Source organism: Callithrix jacchus, chromosome 17, assembly GCF_049354715.1.
Source record: "Callithrix jacchus isolate 240 chromosome 17, calJac240_pri, whole genome shotgun sequence".
In the NCBI taxonomy this organism is placed as follows: domain Eukaryota; kingdom Metazoa; phylum Chordata; class Mammalia; order Primates; family Cebidae; genus Callithrix; species Callithrix jacchus.
The window spans coordinates 31124381-31144753 of NC_133518.1; the positions used below are offsets into that span (position 1 = coordinate 31124381).

Sequence of the window (20373 nt, forward strand, 5' to 3'; positions counted from 1 at the left end):
GTTTTTATGGTGCCAGGTCTTATGTTTAAGTCTTGAATCCATCTGGAGTTAATTTTAGTGTAAGGTGTCAGGAAGGGGTCCAGTTTCTGCTTTCTGCACATGGCTAGCCAGTTTTCCCAACACCATTTGTTAAACATGGAATCCTTGCCCCATTGCTTGTTTTTTTAAGGTTTATCAAAGATTGTATAGTTGTATGTATGTTGTGTTGCCTCCGGTGCCTCTGTTTTGTTCCATTGGTCTATATCTCTGTTTTGGTACCAGTACCATGCTGTTTTGATTACTGTAGCCTTGTAGTATAGTTTGAAATCCGGTAGTGTGATGCCCCCCGCTGTGTTCTTTTTGCTTAGAATTGACTTGGCTATGCGGGCTCTCTTTTGGTTCCATATGAAGTTCATGGTGGTTTTTTCCAGTTCTGTGAAGAAAGTCAATGGTAGCTTGATGGGGATAGCGTTGATTCTGTAAATTACTTTGGGCAGTATAGCCATTTTCACGATATTAATTCTTCCTAACCATGAACATGGAATGTTTCTCCATCTGTTTGTGTCCTCTCTGATTTCGTTGAGCAGTGGTTTGTAGTTCTCCTTGAAGAGGTCCCTTACGTTCCTTGTGAGTTGTATTCCAAGGTATTTTATTCTTTTTGTAGCAATTGCGAATGGCAGTTCGCTCTTGATTTGGCTTTCTTTAAGTCTGTTGTTGGTGTAGACGAATGCTTGTGATTTTTGCACATTGATTTTATATCCTGAGACTTTGCTGAAGTTGTTTATCAGTTTCAGGAGTTTTTGGGCTGAGGCGATGGGGTCTTCTAGGTATACTATCATGTCGTCTGCAAATAGAGACAATTTGGCTTCCACCTTTCCTATTCGAATACCCTTTATTTCTTTTTCTTGCCTGATTGCTCTGGCTAGAACTTCCAGTACTATATTGAATAGGAGTGGTGAGAGAGGGCATCCTTGTCTAGTACCAGATTTCAAAGGGAATGCTTCCAGTTTTTGCCCATTCAGTATGATATTGGCTGTTGGTTTGTCATAAATAGCTTTTATTACTTTGAGATACGTTCCATCGATACCGAGTTTATTGAGGGTTTTTAGCATAAAGGGCTGTTGAATTTTGTCAAATGCCTTCTCTGCGTCAATTGAGATAATCATGTGGTTTTTGTTTTTGGTTCTGTTTATGTGGTGAATTACGTCGATAGACTTGCGTATGTTGAACCAGCCTTGCATCCCTGGGATGAATCCTACTTGATCATGATGAATAAGTTTTTTGATTTGCTGTTGCAATCGGCTTGCCAATATTTTATTGAAGATTTTTGCATCTATGTTCATCATGGATATTGGCCTGAAGTTTTCTTTTCTCGTTGGGTCTCTGCCGGGTTTTGGTATCAGGATGATGTTGGTCTCATAAAATGATTTGGGAAGGATTCCCTCTTTTTGGATTGTTTGAAATAGTTTTAGAAGGAATGGTACCAGCTCCTCCTTGTGTGTCTGGTAGAATTCGGCTGTGAACCCATCTGGACCTGGGCTTTTTTTGTGAGGTAGGCTCTTAATTGCTGCCTCAACTTCAGACCTTGTTATTGGTCTATTCATAGTTTCAGCTTCCTCCTGGTTTAGGCTTGGGAGGACACAGGAGTCCAGGAATTTATCCATTTCTTCCAGGTTTACTAGTTTATGTGCATAGAGTTGTTTGTAATATTCTCTGATGATGGTTTGAATTTCTGTGGAATCTGTGGTGATTTCCCCTTTATCATTTTTTATTGCATCTATTTGGTTGTTCTCTCTTTTCTTTTTAATCAATCTGGCTAGTGGTCTGTCTATTTTGTTGATCTTTTCAAGAAACCAGCTCTTGGATTTATTGATTTTTTGAAGGGTTTTTCGTGTCTCAATCTCCTTCAGCTCAGCTCTGATCTTAGTAATTTCTTGTCTTCTGCTGGGTTTTGAGTTTTTTTGATCTTGCTCCTCTAGCTCTTTCAATTTTGACGATAGGGTGTCAATTTTGGATCTCTCCATTCTCCTCATATGGGCACTTATTGCTATATACTTTCCTCTAGAGACTGCTTTAAATGTGTCCCAGAGGTTCTGGCACGTTGTTTCTTCGTTCTCATTGGTTTCGAAGAACTTCTTTATTTCTGCCTTCATTTCGTTGTTTACCCAGTCAACATTCAAGAGCCAGTTGTTCAGTTTCCATGAAGCCGTGCGGTTCTGGGTCGGTTTCTGAATTCTGAGTTCTAACTTGATTGCACTATGGTCTGAGAGGCTGTTTGTTATGATTTCAGTTGTTTTGCATTTGTTGAGCAGTGCTTTACTTCCAATTATGTGGTCAATTTTAGAGTAGGTGTGATGTGGTGCTGAGAAGAATGTGTATTCTGTGGATTTGGGGTGGAGAGTTCTGTAAATGTCCACCAGGTTTGCTTGCTCCAGGTCTGAGTTCAAGCCCTGGGTATCCTTGTTGATTTTCTGTCTGGTTGATCTGTCTAGTATTGACAGTGGAGTGTTAAAGTCTCCCACTATTATTGTGTGGGAGTCTAAGTCCTTCTGTAAGTCATTAAGAACTTGCCTTATGTATCTGGGTGCTTCTGTGTTGGGTCCATATATGTTTAGGATCGTTAGCTCTTCTTGTTGTATCGATCCTTTTACCATTATGTAATGGCCTTCTTTGTCTCTTTTGATCTTTGTTGCTTTAAAGTCTATTTTATCAGAGATGAGAATTTCAACTCCTGCTTTTTTTTGCTTTCCATTAGCTTGGTAAATCTTCCTCCATCCCTTTATTTTGAGCCTTTGTGTATCCTTGCATGTGAGATGGGTTTCCTGGATACAGCACACTGATGGGTTTTGGATTTTTATCCAATTTGCCAGTCTGTGTCTTTTGATTGGTGCATTTAGTCCATTTACATTTAGGGTTAATATTGTTATGTGTGAATTTGATACTGCCATTTTGATTCTAAGTGGCTGTTTTGCCTGTTAGTTGTTGTAGATTCTTCATTATGTTGAAGCTCTTTAGCATTCAGTGTGATTTTGGAATGACTGGTACTGATTGATCCTTTCTATGTGTAGTGCGTCTTTTAGGAGCTCTTGTAAAGCAGGCCTGGTGGTGACAAAATCTCTGAGTACTTGCTTGTTCGCAAAGGATTTTATTCTTCCTTCACTTCTGAAGCTCAGTTTGGCTGGATATGAAATTCTGGGTTGAAAGTTCTTTTCTTTAAGAATGTTGAATATTGGCCCCCACTCTCTTCTGGCTTGTAGTGTTTCTGCCGAGAGATCTGCTGTGAGTCTGATGGGCTTCCCTTTGTGGGTGACCCGACCTTTCTCTCTGGCTGCCCTTAGTATTCTCTCCTTTATTTCAACCCTGTTGAATCTGACGATTATGTGCCTTGGGGTTGCTCTTCTTGCGGAATATCTTTGTGGTGTTCTCTGTATTTCCTGCAATTGAGTGTTGGCTTGTCTTGCTAGGTGGGGGAAATTTTCCTGGATGATGTCCTGAAGAGTATTTTCCAGCTGGGATTCATTCTCTTCGTCCCCTTCTGGTACACCTATCAAACGTAGGTTAGGTCTTTTCACATAGTCCCACATTTCTTGGAGACTTTGTTCATTCCTTTTTGCGCTTTTTTCTCTGATCTTGGTTTCTCGTTTTATTTCATTGAGTTGGTCTTCGACTTCAGATATTCTTTCTTCTGCTTGGTCAATTCGGCTATTGAAACTTGCGTTTGCTTCGCAAAGTTCTCGTATTGTGTTTTTCAGCTCCTTTAATTCATTCATATTCCTCTCTAAGGTATCCATTCTTGTTATCATTTCCTCGAATCTTTTTTCAAATCTTTTTTCAAGGTTCTTAGTTTCTTTGCATTGATTTAATACATGATCTTTTAGCTCACAAAAGTTTCTCATTATCCATCTTCTGAAGTCTAATTCCGTCATTTCGTCACAGTCATTCTCCGTCCAGCTTTGTTCCCTTGCTGGTGAGGAGTTTTGGTCCTTTCTAGGAGGCGATGTGTTCTGGTTTCGGGTGTTTTCCTCCTTTTTGCGCTGGTTTCTTCCCATCTTTGTGGATTTGTCCGCTGGTCGTCTGCGTAGTTGCTGACTTTTCGTTTGGGTCTCTGAGTGGACAGCCAGAATGTTGATGATGAAGTATTTCTGTTGCTTGGTTTTCCTTCTACCAGTCTAGCCCCTTCGCTGAACGACTGTTGAGGTCCGCTCCAGACCCTGCTTGTCTGGGGTGCACCTCTAGTAGCCGTGGTACAGCGAGGGATGCTACCAGTTTCTTTTTCTGCTCTCTTTGTCCCAGGATGATGCCTGCCTAATGACAGTCTTTTGGATATAGAGGGGTCAGGGAGCTGCTTGAGGAGACAGTTTGTACTTTATAGGGGTTTAATTGCTGAGCTGTGCACTCTGTTGTTCATTCAGGGCTGTTAGGCTGCTATGTTTGATTCTGCTGCAACACAGCTCATTAAACAACCCTTTTTTTTTTTTCTCAAATGCTCTGTGTTGAGGGGTTTGGGCTTTATTTTTGGATGTCCGATCAGGTGTCCTGCCCAGCTCGAAGGCAGACTAGCCACTGTTTGGCTGCCGAGGCTCCGCCCTGCTGTTGTGTGATTCGCGCTGTTCCTGCAGGCTCTGCTGTGGTCTCCGCCACGCCCTGTGGCGGAGTCTCTTCGTTGTAGCGTGTTGCCTCAGCAACGGCAGGCTGTGTCAGCAGTGGGCGTGTATCTCAGTAGGGACGGGTTGCCTCGGCAACGGCTGGCTGCGTCAGCAGTGGGCGTGTATCTCAGTTGGGGCGGGTTGCCTCGGCAACGGCTGGCTGCCTCAGCAGTGGGCGTGTATATCAGTTGGGGCAGGTTGCCTCCGTAGTGGTGGACGCCCCTCCCCCACAGAGCGTCTCGGACCGTCTGCCCGGGATAGTTTGAAATCGCGGTTTTGTTCATCCCACTGGGTATCCCAAACGATCTGTCCCTGCAATCCCCTGGGCTGGGCTACTGTGCAAGTCTCGTTCAGTCTCAAGTCCAGCCCTCTCAAGTCTCAGGTTGCCGGTTCAACAAGGCACCCGGACAAGCGCGCCCTGTGGGGATTGCTGGGTAGGGCCGGCCGCCGCCGCCCCGGCTGCCGGCTTCGCCAGGCAGACCTACTGCCTGGCGTCCCGTGTCTTTTTATACTTGGGAGTTTCCCCGTTCTGTGGGCAACAAAGATCAGTCTGGAAATGCAGCACTGACTCACCGTTTGCGAATTCAACGCGGGCTCCAATCCTGGGTTGTTCTCACAGCGCCATCTTGAGTCCCCTTTCCTCCTTACCTAAATTACATTACAATGTCTGAGGCAGTAGCCAGGCATCAGTGTTTTTTATTTTTTGTTTTTGTGTTTGTTTTTTCTTGAGACAGATTCTCTGTCTGTCACCCAGCATAGAGTGCAGTGGTTGCTCACTGCAACCTCCACCTTGCAGGTTAAAACTGTTCTTCCTCAGCCTCCCAAGTACCTGGGATTATAGGCGTGCATCACCATGCCTGACTAATTTTTGTATTTTTAGTAGAAACAGAGTTTCACCAAGTTGACCAGGCTGGTCTTGAATTCCTGACCTCAATTGATCTGCCTGCCTTGGCCTCCCAAAGTGCTGAAATTATAGGCATGAGCCACCATGCCTGGCCATTATCAGTGTTTTTTGAAGGTCTTGGGCAGCAAAGTTTGGGAACCTCTGTCTTAAGAGTTTGAGCCCCTTTTCTGGTTCTCCTACCTGATTTTCACTTTCCTTTGTTGGCTTCCATTGCCCAACCTTTAAATATAATTTCCCCCAGGCTTCTCAATTATTTGTTTTCACTGTGCAAACCTATTTATATCCCTGACTGTAATTCTATATTTTCATAGCTTTCAGCAATATAGCTTCAGAACTGAAGCTTCTGGTCTCTGAACTGGCTTTCTACTCAGTAGCATTCTAGAGCCACAGATGCCTTAAACCTAACATTTCTCAAGCCTAAATCATTGTCTTATATTTGGTCCTTACCATTCTCCCATCAAAAAAATTAATAAAACAATGTGTCTTGCCTAGTATACTTTATAATGGTTAATGATGATTCTCCACTCAGTTTTCTAACCTATAAATCAGAAAAGCTAGTATATATCAGGCAGTTATGTACCAGGGTATGGTAACTGCTTTACATACTGAGTAACCAAGTTAATCCAAATCATTTTGTATTTGCCTTCAAACACACAAACTCTGGGAACTTTCTTCTTGAGCACCTTCAAACACAAACTAACTCTGGGAACGTTCTTCTTGAGCATGTCTTCTCATTTTTATTTCTTTGCTAAGGTCCTTACTATCCTCCCTGTGCTAATAGTTCCTCTATTGGTACTGTGGTTTTCACTCTTAGGATTGCAGCCATATATGTTCCTGAAAACAATTTGTTCATCTGAGCTTTCTTCTCCTGGGCAAGCTCCTTGCATATGTCATATCTCTTTAAAAAACTGTTAAGAGCCTTCTTTGATTTGCCATGGCTGTAACAGAGTACCTCAGCTGGTATGCCCAAGTTATTTATTCCCTCATCATTCTGACCACTGGCCTTTTGCTGCTAGCAGACTTCTCCAGGAGCTTGTATAGAATTGTATGTGCATTCTTTGATGGGAAAAAGGCTAGGAAGCACAGCCCCATAGAATCAGGTTCAAATTCCTTAGCTGGTCGTCCATCCTCTTTTCTAGCCTCATTTCTTAGTCATTGTATCTCATGGCCTACCTGTGCTAAGTATACCATTCCATAATGGTATATTTGGTATGCCATGCCCTTTCATTCATAAATTTGAGCTGTTAATGTTTTTCTTCCTCTTAGACCTTTATATGCCATCTTTTCCAACCTTTCATTTGTAAACTATTGATTATATAAGAAAAATCCCAACTTCATTGGTTATTCAGCCTCAATATTTCTCACAGACTTGAGTTCTTTCTCGTCTATATTCCTACAACACATGTAACATATCCATTAAAACCCTTATTGTTATTTGTTGTATAGTGTATCGCTCTATATTTGCCTGTTGAACTAGATTTCAGACTTTTCAGGATCCAGGATTTTGTCTTGTTTATTTTTATAACTAGTATGTAGCACAGTGGCTGACCTACTGTAAACATCTGAATGAAAAAAAGATAGCCAGACATGGTGGCTCATCTTTGTAATCCCAATGCTTTGCTAGGCAGAGGTGGGGCAGATCGCTTGAGCCCAGGAGTTAAAGACCAGTCTGGGCAACGTGATGAAACCCCCTTTCTACAAAAAATATAAAAATCAGCTGGATGTGGTGCCATGCGCTTATAGTCCCAGCTACTTGGGACACTTAAGTGGGAGGATTTCTTGAGCCTGGGAGGTTGAGGTTGCGGTGAGTGGAGATCACACCACTGCACTCCAGCGTGGGTGACAGTGGGAGACCCTGTTTCATAAAAGGGACTGGGGGATAGATGTGGAAACACTTGGGATGAGATTTTTTCAACTCCGAAGTTCTCTTGTTACGAAAACAAGGAAGTGAGAGTGTAAGGTGAGAGCAAAAGTCCTACAACCATTTTTACATGAAGAAAAATCTGCTGAGTTTTGACCAGACATTTATTTATTTCATAAGTGTTTATTAAGCTTTACTCTATGCCTTGCACTGTGCTAGGGTCTGAGCATTAAGCAAGGAGAGGCTTGGTATATGCTCTCAGAATTCAGACAGGTAGACACATAGCTATTATATATAAAGTCTGAGGGAAGTGAGGAGTATATTGGAAAAGAGATTATATATATTAGGTAGAGACTGGGCCAGTTAGGAAAGCAGTGGAAGTCAAAGTAAGAAGAGGGAAATGTATACGTCAATGAAGACAGAACATACTAAAAGCCTCTGGGAGTCAGCCTGTAATGGTCTTCCATGTCCTGATTTTGTCATCAGTGGCCATAAATTTTCTGTACACTCCCTCTTCATTTCCACCTTTTACTGTGTGTCCCACTTCTGTCATGACACATTTAGCAATTGCTTGCCAGGAAAATAATAGGCAACTACTTGGCCACAATGAAAACAAAGTTTTGAGGATCAGTAATCTAAAATCACCTGAAGGTAACTTGCTTTCTTAAGCTCCCAGGATGTCAGGGAATGCATATGGAATTGTAGTCATGCAGTCTCTTGAAACAAAAAGATGATATCTGTGCATGTGCCATCTGCTGATCAGCTCTAAGAGCAGAGTTGAAAGAGAGTAGTCCTTGGTTAGAGATTTTCCTCAGATGCTCCCAACTATCCCCGTCACAGAAGAAGAGCTGCACAGCAGGGAGGTAGCAAAGAAAATACAATGACCAGACCAAGAGTAAGGCACAGTGATATGAAGGGTTGTGATTGGGGTTAGGAGGATTGAAGGTTACGTCTTTTGCAATCTCTGGGAAGGGAGCAAACTGTGGGTCCATCCTGCTGACTAGGTCCAATCTCTGTCTCAGGTTGCCCTACCTCAAGTTGCTTCCTCTGAATGTATTGAAGACTTAGGGGAGTTCTGGGTCACAGGTACTGAATAGGGAAGGGGATTAACACTTTCTGGGTGTCTACTATACATGAGACTTTATCACTATTTTTTACTTTTATCACATTTTTAAAAATCTCATGCCAGTACAGTTTTAAACATATGAATCTCTCAAGTAAGACAACTAAAGGCCAGATGTTTAATGCCTTGTCTAAGGTCACACAGCTAGTTAGTAGCAGAGCAAGGATTTTAATTCTGACTTCAGAGTTCATATTGCAACCCGTCCCCCATTCCATCTAGATGCTGTCCTCTAGTTGAACTCAGAGATGCCTTGGGGTTAAAGTATGGATTCATTTTTCTTTGTCTTTTCCTACCCTATGCCTTGCAGGACTGACAGTGATAGGTAGAATTACTGTCCAGATGTGCCCTCTGGGGTTTTAGCAATCACTAGGATGGTAGTAGAATCATTCTGGATCTACCATTAGCTATAACTGTGTGACTGAGCAGAATAAAATAGTACTCTACCATGGGTCTGTAGATCTGGATATACTTTCTGAATCTTGGGGGCACTAATTAAAATTCTTAGATTAACAGACCCAAGGTAGACCTACCAAATCCAAATCATCAGGGATAGGATTTAGGAGTCTCTAATTTACAAGCTCTCTGGGGAATTCAATTCTCATCTGTGGTCAGGTTTAGAAAACGCTTGTTTTTAAAATCTGAGTCTTTCTATTAGGCAACCATTAACTGTTACTTAGGACTTACATTAATGTTAACTTTTGTTCTAAAGCAAACATTAAATTGAAGGTAAAAGTGACTTTAGTATTTTTTTAAATTTCGACTACTAAAAATGGTCTATAGGTTGATACACTTCAATAGAGAATGATTTTTATCAGGTTTTATATGTTAATGAACACAGACTGATATTTTAGCTAGCATTCACTTAAAAGCATAATGAAAATGTTTTTTAGAATCCTTTCTGAAAATCCTAAATGTAAAATATCACATATTTTCACTAAAACTAGAGTTTTTAAAAAGTGAAGATACTCAAGAATGTTTTTTATTTTAGATATGTTCCAGAACAAAAAGAACAGCGATCCCAGTTTAAGAGGGGTTTCATGCAAGGGCATGTAAATCGACAAGAAAAAGAAGAGAAAGACGCAATATATAAAGAACGTTGGCCAGATTATGTAAGGGAACTGCGAAGAAGGTAAGTTTATTTTGTTTGAAGGTGAGAAATCAGTGGCTAAATGACTAAAACAGAAAGCGGGGGTCTGAGGGCATCTTCTTGAATCTGTAAATACTTGGAGGAGAGCATTGTGATTCTTATTGCAGCTAAATACTGTGCTGATTTGACTTTTAAGCACTGTTACTCTAGTAGTTCTCTCCTGTCTGTAGATTATGTTCCTCCATTTGCAGATTGAGTTAATTTTAAGCTTTTATAGCAAGTTAACAGAAAATTTGATTATTTCATCACTCTGTGTTTAACTTTGATAGGTATTCTTCAAGTACTGTAGATGTTATTGAAATGATGGATGATGATAAAGTTGATCTGAATTTGATTGTTGCCCTTATCCGATACATTGTTTTGGAAGAAGAGGTTAGTTTGTTTATTTTTCTTTCTTCAGTTAATATGATTTTAATTTTATCAGTATATCAAGGCCATGAAACTATAATTTTCCTAAATGTTTATTAAATAGACCAGAAGAAATTACTTTTGATACTAGAAATCATCTTATAGTAGCAAAAGATTTAGGCATTTGACCTGTGGGAAGAAAAGATTAAAGAAATAAAATATCTGGATTATACATCTCATTTTTTAAAAATGAGCTAGCTGGGTGTGGTGGCTCACACGTATAATCCCAGCACTCTAGGAGGCAGGCGGATCACCTGAGGCCAGGAGTTCGAGACCAGCCTGACCAGCATGGTAAAACCCTGTCTCTACTAAAAATACAAAAATTAGCCAGGCATGGTGGTGCAGGCCTGTAATCCCCAGCTACTTGGGAGGCTGAGCATGAAAATCACTTGAACCCAGGAGGCAGATGTTGCCGTGATCTGAGATCAAAACTCTGTCTCAAAAACAACAGTAATTAAAAAAAAAAAATAGTAAAAGTAATGTTATATACTTTTAAGTAACAAAATTATCCTGAGCTAGTATAATTTTAATGGAGACTTAAGTGTGCACACAATTTTACAGTACTGCATTTTGTCGAAGTGATCCTTTGTAATGGTTATTTCCCCTTCATATAGGATGGTGCGATACTGGTCTTTCTGCCAGGCTGGGACAATATCAGCACTTTACATGATCTCTTGATGTCACAAGTAATGTTTAAATCAGGTATTATGTAAATGTATTTTCCTGTAATTCCAAGGATGGTATTTGAATTATATGTGGCATGTGTATATTTTTTCCTTTAATTTGAAGATGAAGGTGAAGCTTTTTATTTAGTGTTATGATTTAATTTTCTTTCTTTTTCACAATTTGCCTAATAAAATTTGTTCTTAAAATATGTTTAGGTATGTGGGGCTTTTCATTTTTTCACTCACTGCTGCAAAAAAGAAATTCATTAGCTCAGTCTTTCTGAATTCTGACTATACAACAGAATCACCCATGGAGCTTCTTTAAGATTCAAATACCTAGACCCCATCATCACCCTAAATCTAACGATGTGACCTGAACATCTGAAATTTTTACAGATTCCTCAGGTGATTTTGATCCTGTGTGAACAGCATGTTTTGAAAGATATAAACTCTTGAGGAATTAATGAGGACATTTTTTTCTGTAGAATTTGTAGTATTTTCAGTAATCATTGACTTCAAATATAAAACCTAAAAAGCAAATTCAATCTAGTTTTTACAGTTCTGAATGTTTTTTGTTTTGAGACAAAGTCTCACTCTTTTGTCTAGGCTGGAGTGTAGTGGTGTCATCTCAGCTCATTGCAACTTCCATCTCCTGGGTTCAAGCAGTTCTCCTACCTCAGCCTCCAGAGTAGCTGGGATTACAGGCATGCACCACCATACCTGGTGATTTTTTTTGTATTTTTGGTAGGGACACAGTTTCACTCTTGTTGGCCAGGCTGGTCTTTACTCCAGACTGGAGGTGATCCACCCGCCTCAGCCTTCCAAAGTGATGGGATTACAGGCTTGAACCACCATGCTTGGCTTCTTAATATAATTTCTAACCTCACTCTGTTGAAGTGCTTTTGACAAAATGTATTTTTATAGGTACTAGAAAATATTTTGATCTAATTGTATTGACTAAAATAATAAAAGTGTATTTTTATTTATTAACTCCTGTTGTCATGCTCTGAAAGCATTCTCTGTAATTACAATTATTTACTATCTAGCTGGCCAAATAATTTGATCTAATTGATTTCTCTATAAAGAAATACTGTTTTTTCTTTTTGTTTGATAACTTTCCTCTATAGAAAAATTAGTCATGATTGACAAGTGGATTTTTTTTTTTCAAACAACTAGAATTTTTTATTGGCTAAATCTTCTAACTCTGGCCTTTCCTTCCTCCATCATAAACATTATTGTATAGTGTACTTATAATTTTTAAAAATGTGTGTGCATGTATTTACCAATAAAGATAAGACGTACGCCAAGATACATTATCATTTTGTGTATATGCTGGGGAGTGGGAAAAGGGTTTGATATTACGGATTATTATAATTGACTTTATAACCCTCTAGTTTGAATTATTCTCAAGGAAGGAGTTCCTAATGTGTACTTCTACTACAAGCTCAGTTCCTTTTAAAGGAAATCTTTCCAAAACTTAGTGTTTTTTCTCAAATTATGTTGAAAAAAATTATTAGCCACTGTCACAGAGGAGAAAATTGGCCTAACTGAGCTGAGAAGTTTCAAAACTCAGTTTATTGAATGCTTATCAACTTCGTGTTTTTTTCTTTTCATAAGAGTGTAGATTTTGTTCTCATTAACTTTTAGTTGTACAGTGTCAGCTGTATAACTGTATAAATAAATAAATATAAAATTTATTTCCCAATTATATGTCTTCAACAAAATTGTTTGTACTTTTATTATCCCTGGCTGCGAAGTTTTTTAGCTTTTTGTAATGAAACATTTTTAAACATACAAAAAACTAGAGTCTTAATTAATACCACATATATGTCCATGACTTCATTGCCAACAATTATTTTCTCAGTCCTAGTTTTTTTTAAAGTCAATTGCAGCTTTCACATTTTATTTTTAAATATATAAACAAGAATCTCTAAAGGCAATTATCTGTATAACCATAATGTCTTTATCATATCTAATCCTTAATACCATTTTATAATCCAGTCTATAATCAGATTTTCCCACTTTCTGAAAAGCATCTTTCAGAGCTAGCCTGTTCAAACTACAGGTAATGTCAAACCAAATATATCTTTTGATCTAGCTCTAGAACATTGCTCCCCTCTACTCCCTGCTTTTCCTCATGGTAATAAGGTCATGGAAGAGACCAGGCCAACTCTAATAAATGCAACTGTTTGGACTTGTCTGAGTCTTTATGCTAGCCATCATTTCGTTTGAGATACTCTCTTACCTGTATTTCCTGTAACTTGGAAGTTATATCTGAAGGCTTGATTTAATTCAAGTGAAGTGTTTTTGGCTTGAATAATTATAGTTGAACTATTTCATGCCGTCACAGAGACAAGTAATTCAGAGCATTCTTTTTTTTTTTTGAGATGGAGTTTGGCTCTTGTTGCCCAGTCGGGAGTGCATGCAGTGGTGCCATCTTGGCTCACCGCAACCTGGGTTCAGGCAGTTCTCCTGCCTCAGATTACAGGCACACATCACCATGCCCAGCTAATTTTTTGTATTTTTAGTAGAGATGGGGTTTCACCATGTTGACCAGGATGGTCTCGATCTCTTGACCTCGTGACCCACCCGCCTCAGCCTCTCAAAGTGCTGGGATTACAGGCGTGAGCCACCGTGCCTGGCCCCCAGAGCATTCTTTTTTAGCAGCATCAGTTGCTTGGCAGCTATTTAATACTTTTTATTTTTAAGATTCATAAAATTTTTTCACTATCAGAGAGAGTCCTGATCAGAGAGATTCGTATCTCTCTTACATAACAACAGTTCTTTTCTGGGGAAATATAGCTGAGTTGAATCATTGGGGCATTTAAGTCAGATTGTATTTTTGTAACCATGGTTAAATGTGCAATTAACCCTTGCTTTCTTAATACTCTTCCTTTCACCCATCACTGTATTACACCAGACTTTCTATTGGCTAATAATGATGAATGGGCTTGAGCTATTTCATTTGGAAACTTAAAAAGTAGGAATTTCTTATTTTTGTTTTAAAATATGGGTCACTTTTGGACTATATTATTTTTAACGAGGACTCTTTCATTTTCTAAGTAGGACATGGGGATTTAATAAGCAATTTGCTCTAGAAATTTAGATGTTCTCAGTATGATTAAAATAGGGTTGTCGGGTGCGGGGCTCATGCCTGTGATCTGTAATCCCAATACTTAGGAAGGCTGAGGTGGGCGGATTGCTTGAGCTCAGGAGTTCGAGACCAGCCTGAACAACATGGCAAAATATAAAAATTAGCCAGCCATCGTTGTGCATGCCTGTGGTCTTAGCTACTCGGGTGGCTGAGGTGGGAGGATCAGTTGAGCCCAGGAGCAGGTTGTAGTGAGCAAAGATTATACCACTGCACTCCAGCCTGAGCAACAGAATGAGACCCTGTCTTAAAAAACAAAACAAAACAAAAATAGTGAGGATCACCCAAAGTGCATAAATGTATTCATGTTAAACAGAATTTTTGGCTATTCATTCAACTTTTGTTGGTATAATTTGAAAAGATTGCTCCCAACTTTTGAGCATTCTTTAAGAATTTGGGGAAAATGCTTATCAGTGTGAAATAAATTAACAAAATGTTAGCTTGAAGTTGGAACTCTCAGTAAAGAAGACTATAAAGAAATTAAGTTGTTCTGTATGTAGAAATATAAATTAAGAATTGTGTGGTTCACTTAAACACATAGATAATTTGTCAATAACTCAGTTGGTTTAGCAGTTTTCATTAAACAGTGTTCAATGTCTTATCAAAAAAAGAGTTTTATGGTTCAGCGTATGAATTCATTGTCTCATGTGTGTTTGATGGAGCTTTTCTGCAACTATGTTGAAATTTAATTCTCTTTTTAATTTTCAGATAAATTTTTAATTATACCTTTACATTCACTGATGCCTACAGTTAACCAGACACAGGTATGTTAAATGGATACATTTAACAAATGTATTCCTTCTCTTTTTCAAACTGAGGCAAGCTTTAAGGACTGCTCATCACGTATTTTCATTTGGAGTATTTGCAAATAGTAATTCATGTAAAATACACTTCTTTGACAAGCTTTGCAAATGAGTCTTCAGGGGATGATTGTTCAAAAACTTGAATATCAGTGGGTAACCCACAAATGAGATTAGTTTTATCTGCATTAGGGAAAAGTTTAAAGAATTGGTTTCACCAGTAACTTGGTTGGGTTTTCTGAACAAGAGAAAAAGGTATGTGAGTACTACTAAAAGTAACCAAACCTAGAAATTAATGATCTATGACATACTACAGTTTGATGATAATTTGAGATTTAATTTAACAAAATTAGTATATTCACAGGTATGAAATTTCTTATTTTAATCATGTATTATGAATGTTTTGGTTCTGTCAGGTACCGGCATTTTCCTAATTAGAATGAACACTGCGTTCTCAGAGGCAAGATAATGTTATGAACTATAGTATTTTTAGGCCCTTGCAAAATGAAATTAATCAGAAAACCTGCTCCTCTTCCTCAAAAGTTTTAGCTTTTCTATTTTTATAAGAAAATTTGTTATTTTTCTTTGAGACCCTTCTAATATTTTTGTTGCTGGTACCTTAATCATGAATTAGATACAGAGCACATACCTGAGAGAAGAGGGGGCAAAAAAGAAAACTGTTGATTCCAAAGACTAAAAGAGTCTTTCCATTGTGAAAGTATTCATCTTTGACACCATAAAATTCATCTCTCTCTCTCTCTCTCTCTCTCTATATATATATATATATATATATATATATATTTGGCTGGAGAGTATGGGAATAGCTTGGGAAACATTTTCTCTATAGATTACCAGTTTTATAAACAAAGGGATAAGTTTATGCTTTTTTTTTTTTTTTTTTTTTGCATTATTGCCAGTGGACCTTGATTACCTATCTTTCTACTTTAGTGACATTGTTGGGGTTGTAGGATAGTATTTGTAGAATTCCCCATTTAAAAAGAATTATTTTTTACTCCAATCTGATCTCAAGCTAGTAGACAGTGGTTGGTACAGCTGCACAGTTGACATTTATTCTGGTGGGTTAGACATCTGCCTGATTGTTCAGTATTCTTACCCATGGAGGTTTGATTTCATAATTCTTGTCCTTAACATAAATATCCCTCCCTCTATTTTATAACCTCCAACTGTTGTTAAAAAAAAACTGATGTCAGTTTAAATAATGATACTTCATTGGAAATGTTATTTGTAATAAGATTGTGACATCTGTGGGAGATTTAGTTTGGGTTACCAAAAGAGTATTTTGTAGTATTGAAAATGATCTATACTTTATAAATACATCAATAAACATTAGATGTATATGTCAGTGAATGAACATAGAATGCTAAAAATGAACAGTGAAGTAATTCCTCTAATTACAGAAATAATGTGTTAGGAATTAGTGTATTTTTATGATTCTGGTTTATTTATTTTTATAGGTGTTTAAAAGAACTCCTCCTGGTGTTCGGAAAATAGTAATTGCTACCAACATTGCAGAGACTAGGTAAAAATAGTTTTAAATATCAAATACTGATGATTATATAAGTTTTAAACACTATAAAGTATTTACATACCTTAATCCTTTTCTATGTCAGATACCTTGTAATTTATTTAAAATAAGCCTTTTTTATGGCAGTGATCATAGTTTTATTTTTTGTGGGCTTTTTTGAGACAAGGTCTCATTCTGTCACCCATGCTGGAGTGCAGTGGCATGATCGTGACTCACTGCAGCCTTGACCTCCTCAGCTCAAGTGATCCTTCCACCTCAGCCTCCCATGTAGCTTGGACTACAGGCTTGTGCCACCATATCTGGCTGATTTTTTAAAATTTTTTGTAGAGGTGGCATCTCACTTTGTTGCTCAGGTTGATCTCTAACTCCTGGGCTCAAAACAATACTACTGCCTCAGCCTCCCAAAGTGCTGGGATTACAGGCATGAGTCACCATGCATGGCCAGTTTTGTGGGGGTTTCTTTTTTTGGGTAACATATAGTAATGCTAGCTCAGAAATAACATTTTAAGTGTTGGGTTTTACGTTTTCTTAAAGAAGCATGGGAATTGAGGTGTAAATATCCTTTTGCCTGATTCTGGTTGAGGGTAGTATTTGGTAATTAGTTACATCAGCCCTCAAATTTTCTTGTATTCTCTTAGAGGTACTAAGACATAGTTTAATCACTGAAACAGATTGTTTTGTTTTGTTTTTCTGTGACCTAGTCTTGCTCTGTCACCCAGGCTGGAGTGCAGTGGTACGATCTCAGCTCACTATAACCTCCAACTTCTGAGTTCAAGCAATTCTCCTGTTTCAGCCTCCCAAGTTGCTGGGATTACAGGCGCCTGCCACTGCGCCCAGCTAATTTTTGTATTTTTCATAGATATGGGGTTTCACCATCTTGGCCAGGCTTGTCTCAAACTCCTGACCTCATGATCCACCAGCCTCAGCCTCCCAAAGTCCTATAGGCATGAGCCACCATAAAACAGATTGTTTTATGGAAGCTGACATTAAACCATGCCATTGGGGGTTGCTAGGTATAAGGCAACCTGTGATATTTGGCTGTAGGAAAGTAAGACTTTAGTATATGATCTGAAGAACTAATACTGTGCTGTCACTTAAACAGTGCCTGACACTGCCTAGTGTTAGGTACTTGATTCCTATAACATTGGTATATGTGAGTGTGAAGAGCAGTGAAAATCATGAATGGCTAAAATCATTTGATGTAATTTTAAAAATGCTCTGAAATCCCTATCTATAGGTTCTTTATAGGTTAATAGTGCTTTTGACATGTTTTTTTTTTTAACCTTTTATATATCTGTTTTCCAAACAGCATTACCATAGATGATGTCGTTTATGTGATAGATGGAGGAAAAATAAAAGAGACACATTTTGATACTCAGAACAATATCAGTACAATGTCCGCTGAGTGGGTTAGTCAAGCTAATGCCAAACAGAGGAAAGGTCGAGCTGGAAGGTAAGGGAACTCTGTCCAAAGCCTTTAGAACTCACAAAAATTTGGGGTAACAAAATGTGTTGCTGGCATTTAAAGATATGTATTAGAAGAGTTACCTTTCATATTATTTTGAGCTTACTGCAAAACATGTTTAAATAAGAAAGTTGTTTTAATCGTAGTTTGTTTGGAAAAGTATCTGCTCAGTTTTCTATTTTATGAATCTTTTGCCTTTAATTTCTAAGTTCAGTTAAAAAGTTATGTTACTTTTAATAGTTGGTTTTCATTTTTTAAAAAATGTATATTGCATAATAGTAATAGCAACTAATACTTTCTGAATGTCAGATCATCTCCTAAACTCTTGGTTCATACTAACTTTCTTAATCCTCACTACAGTACTGTGAGATAGGTTATTATATCCATTTTAAGGATAAGGAAATTAAGGTACAAGGAAATTACATGGTTTATCTGAAGTCCCATAGCTTTCCAAATTACAGAGTCAGGATTTAAATCTAGGCATTCTTACTCCATAGTCTAGGCTCCTAATCACTGGGTTTTATTGCAGTACTGATTTTTCATCAGTAGTTACCAAAGCACAAGGAAATTACTTTTCCTCATGATGTCACAATAGCTTAAGAATTAAAAATATCTCTTAACGATAGAAAAAATGATTAGAATTGGACTTTAATGCATACCTCACAGTATTTCTACACTGTTCTTCACATGAGTGATAGAATCACATCTGGACTTGCAGAAATGGCTTTTTCTTTTGCCTCTTACAGATAGAACAAGAGATTTCCATTAATCTTTCAATGCAGACTTAAGGAGAGTTGAAAGAAAACTTTACAGACCATTTATCAACCCCTCGTTTTAACTTTGTGCAGTATCTATAAAGCTTTGACTTGCTGTAATCTTTGCACATTATCTCAGTATAACTTGATTTTGAGACAGTTTATTACACAGTTGATGGTTTTGAACGAAAAGCATGGTTTAGTCAAAGAAGTATACCCTCCTAATAATCAGTTATCAGGGAATAACTTGATAAGGGACCCAGAAAGACTGAGGTTGTCCCATATAGACCCATCACCTCTAAATATTGATCAAAAAGTATTCACCATAGTGAACAGGTTTTGGCACACCTTTATATATTTATAGTAAACATACTAAGCCTTAGATATGTTTCATGAAACAATAGTAGAACTAATTTAATGTAGTATTGCATTTTAACTAATCTTTCGTCTTCATTACTGTGGGGGACGTTAACTGTGGAATTGGTGTTTTAGTTTAAAAGGAAAATAGTCTTTTGTAGGCTCCATGGATAAAAATTCCTTTAGCAAAGCCTTATTATTTTGGAGATCAGAAAAAGCTATGCCATATGGCTCTCAATAGAGGTACTCTTATTTTAGTGTTTATTGGAGAAATGTTCAGGTATATTATATAGTAGACATTGGGTCTATATAGACTTGTGGCAGAAATAGCTAAGATTTTTAGTATTCTTTTTATTCCTGTAGCAGCAAGAGCCTATAGAAATATTTATTCTGCTTGAGAATATATGAATATGGTCACCTCTTCACATCTAGTCTTATCATGGTCCAAAAAAATGATATCATTCAAGGCTGTAGTTAAAAACATAAAATAAAAACATTTAGCAACCCTCAGAGAGCTCACTAAGTAGAATATGCAGTACTTAAAATGTTTTTCAGTAATATAGACAGGTTAGTATAATGCCAGGATTCATTGCGCTGTATGATTGATCGCAAGGCATACTTGAGATTACTATTCTTAACCTTAATCTAGACTGCTGTTACTGAGCACAGTAATCTGGAATATATCAGAAATAGGGAAGCAAATTATTGGCATGGGGAGGAATTATTGTATATCTTTCTTAAAATTGTGACAAGAGGGTAGAGAGTTTAGGGTTTTTCTAAACAGATAGAAGAAATACATGGTTTATAAAAAGGAAAAAATAATTATGTACATTAGGTATGATGTGGCTTATAAGAAACAGATATTGGCTACTTCCCTGCCTGCTATTTTTTCTGGAGTTCTAAAATGTCATTGATGACTATCCATCTTTATTGTGTTTTGTTGTATTTTTTTTTTCAGAGTTCAACCTGGACATTGTTATCATCTGTATAATGGTCTTAGAGCAAGTCTTCTAGATGACTATCAACTGCCAGAAATTTTGAGAACTCCTTTGGAAGAACTTTGTTTACAAATAAAGGTAAATTAGGTGGGAGAATGAAGAAACTAAATGTGAGTGATCTCATTTTCAACTGTGCTTTTATAGAACAAAGTATTGTATTAATCTCCAGGAAATAATTATTAATAACTCACAGTTTAGTTGTGTGTGCATTAGTAAATTGTGTATTTAAACTTCCTTCAAATGTATGTTAAACAATTTTAAGTTATATACTGCTCTAGAGGAGGCAGGCTGCCTATGTTTGGATCCTGCTTCCTCCTCAGAAAAGCTAGTGCTGTTACATTGGTCAGGTTGATTAAATTAACCTCCTAAAATTCTTAGAAGAATGCCTGGCATGTAGTAAGTGTTCAGTACACATTAGCTACTGTTATTACATGTTAAAATGTCATCCTTCATTATAAACTAATTTTTTTAATATCTTGTGTCTTTTGATATAGTTAGCCTTACTTTGAAGATAGTGGGTAATCAACTTGTTGATTGAGATTTTAGCCAGCTACTTTTCCTATTAATA

At 37.7% G+C, this 20373-nt stretch overlaps 1 protein-coding gene across 1 annotated transcript in view; it reads left to right on the forward strand.

Moving 5' to 3' along the window:
* Positions 1-20373, forward strand: part of DHX36 (DEAH-box helicase 36) — a 55053-nt gene that overhangs the window by 20891 nt on the left and 13789 nt on the right. Inside the window, exons 10-16 of the mRNA XM_035277810.3 lie at positions 9502-9642; positions 9930-10032; positions 10683-10770; positions 14593-14648; positions 16160-16224; positions 17540-17683; positions 19766-19883. Of these exons, the coding sequence (XP_035133701.2) occupies positions 9502-9642; positions 9930-10032; positions 10683-10770; positions 14593-14648; positions 16160-16224; positions 17540-17683; positions 19766-19883 (715 nt within the window). The remainder of the gene's footprint in view (positions 1-9501; positions 9643-9929; positions 10033-10682; positions 10771-14592; positions 14649-16159; positions 16225-17539; positions 17684-19765; positions 19884-20373) is intronic.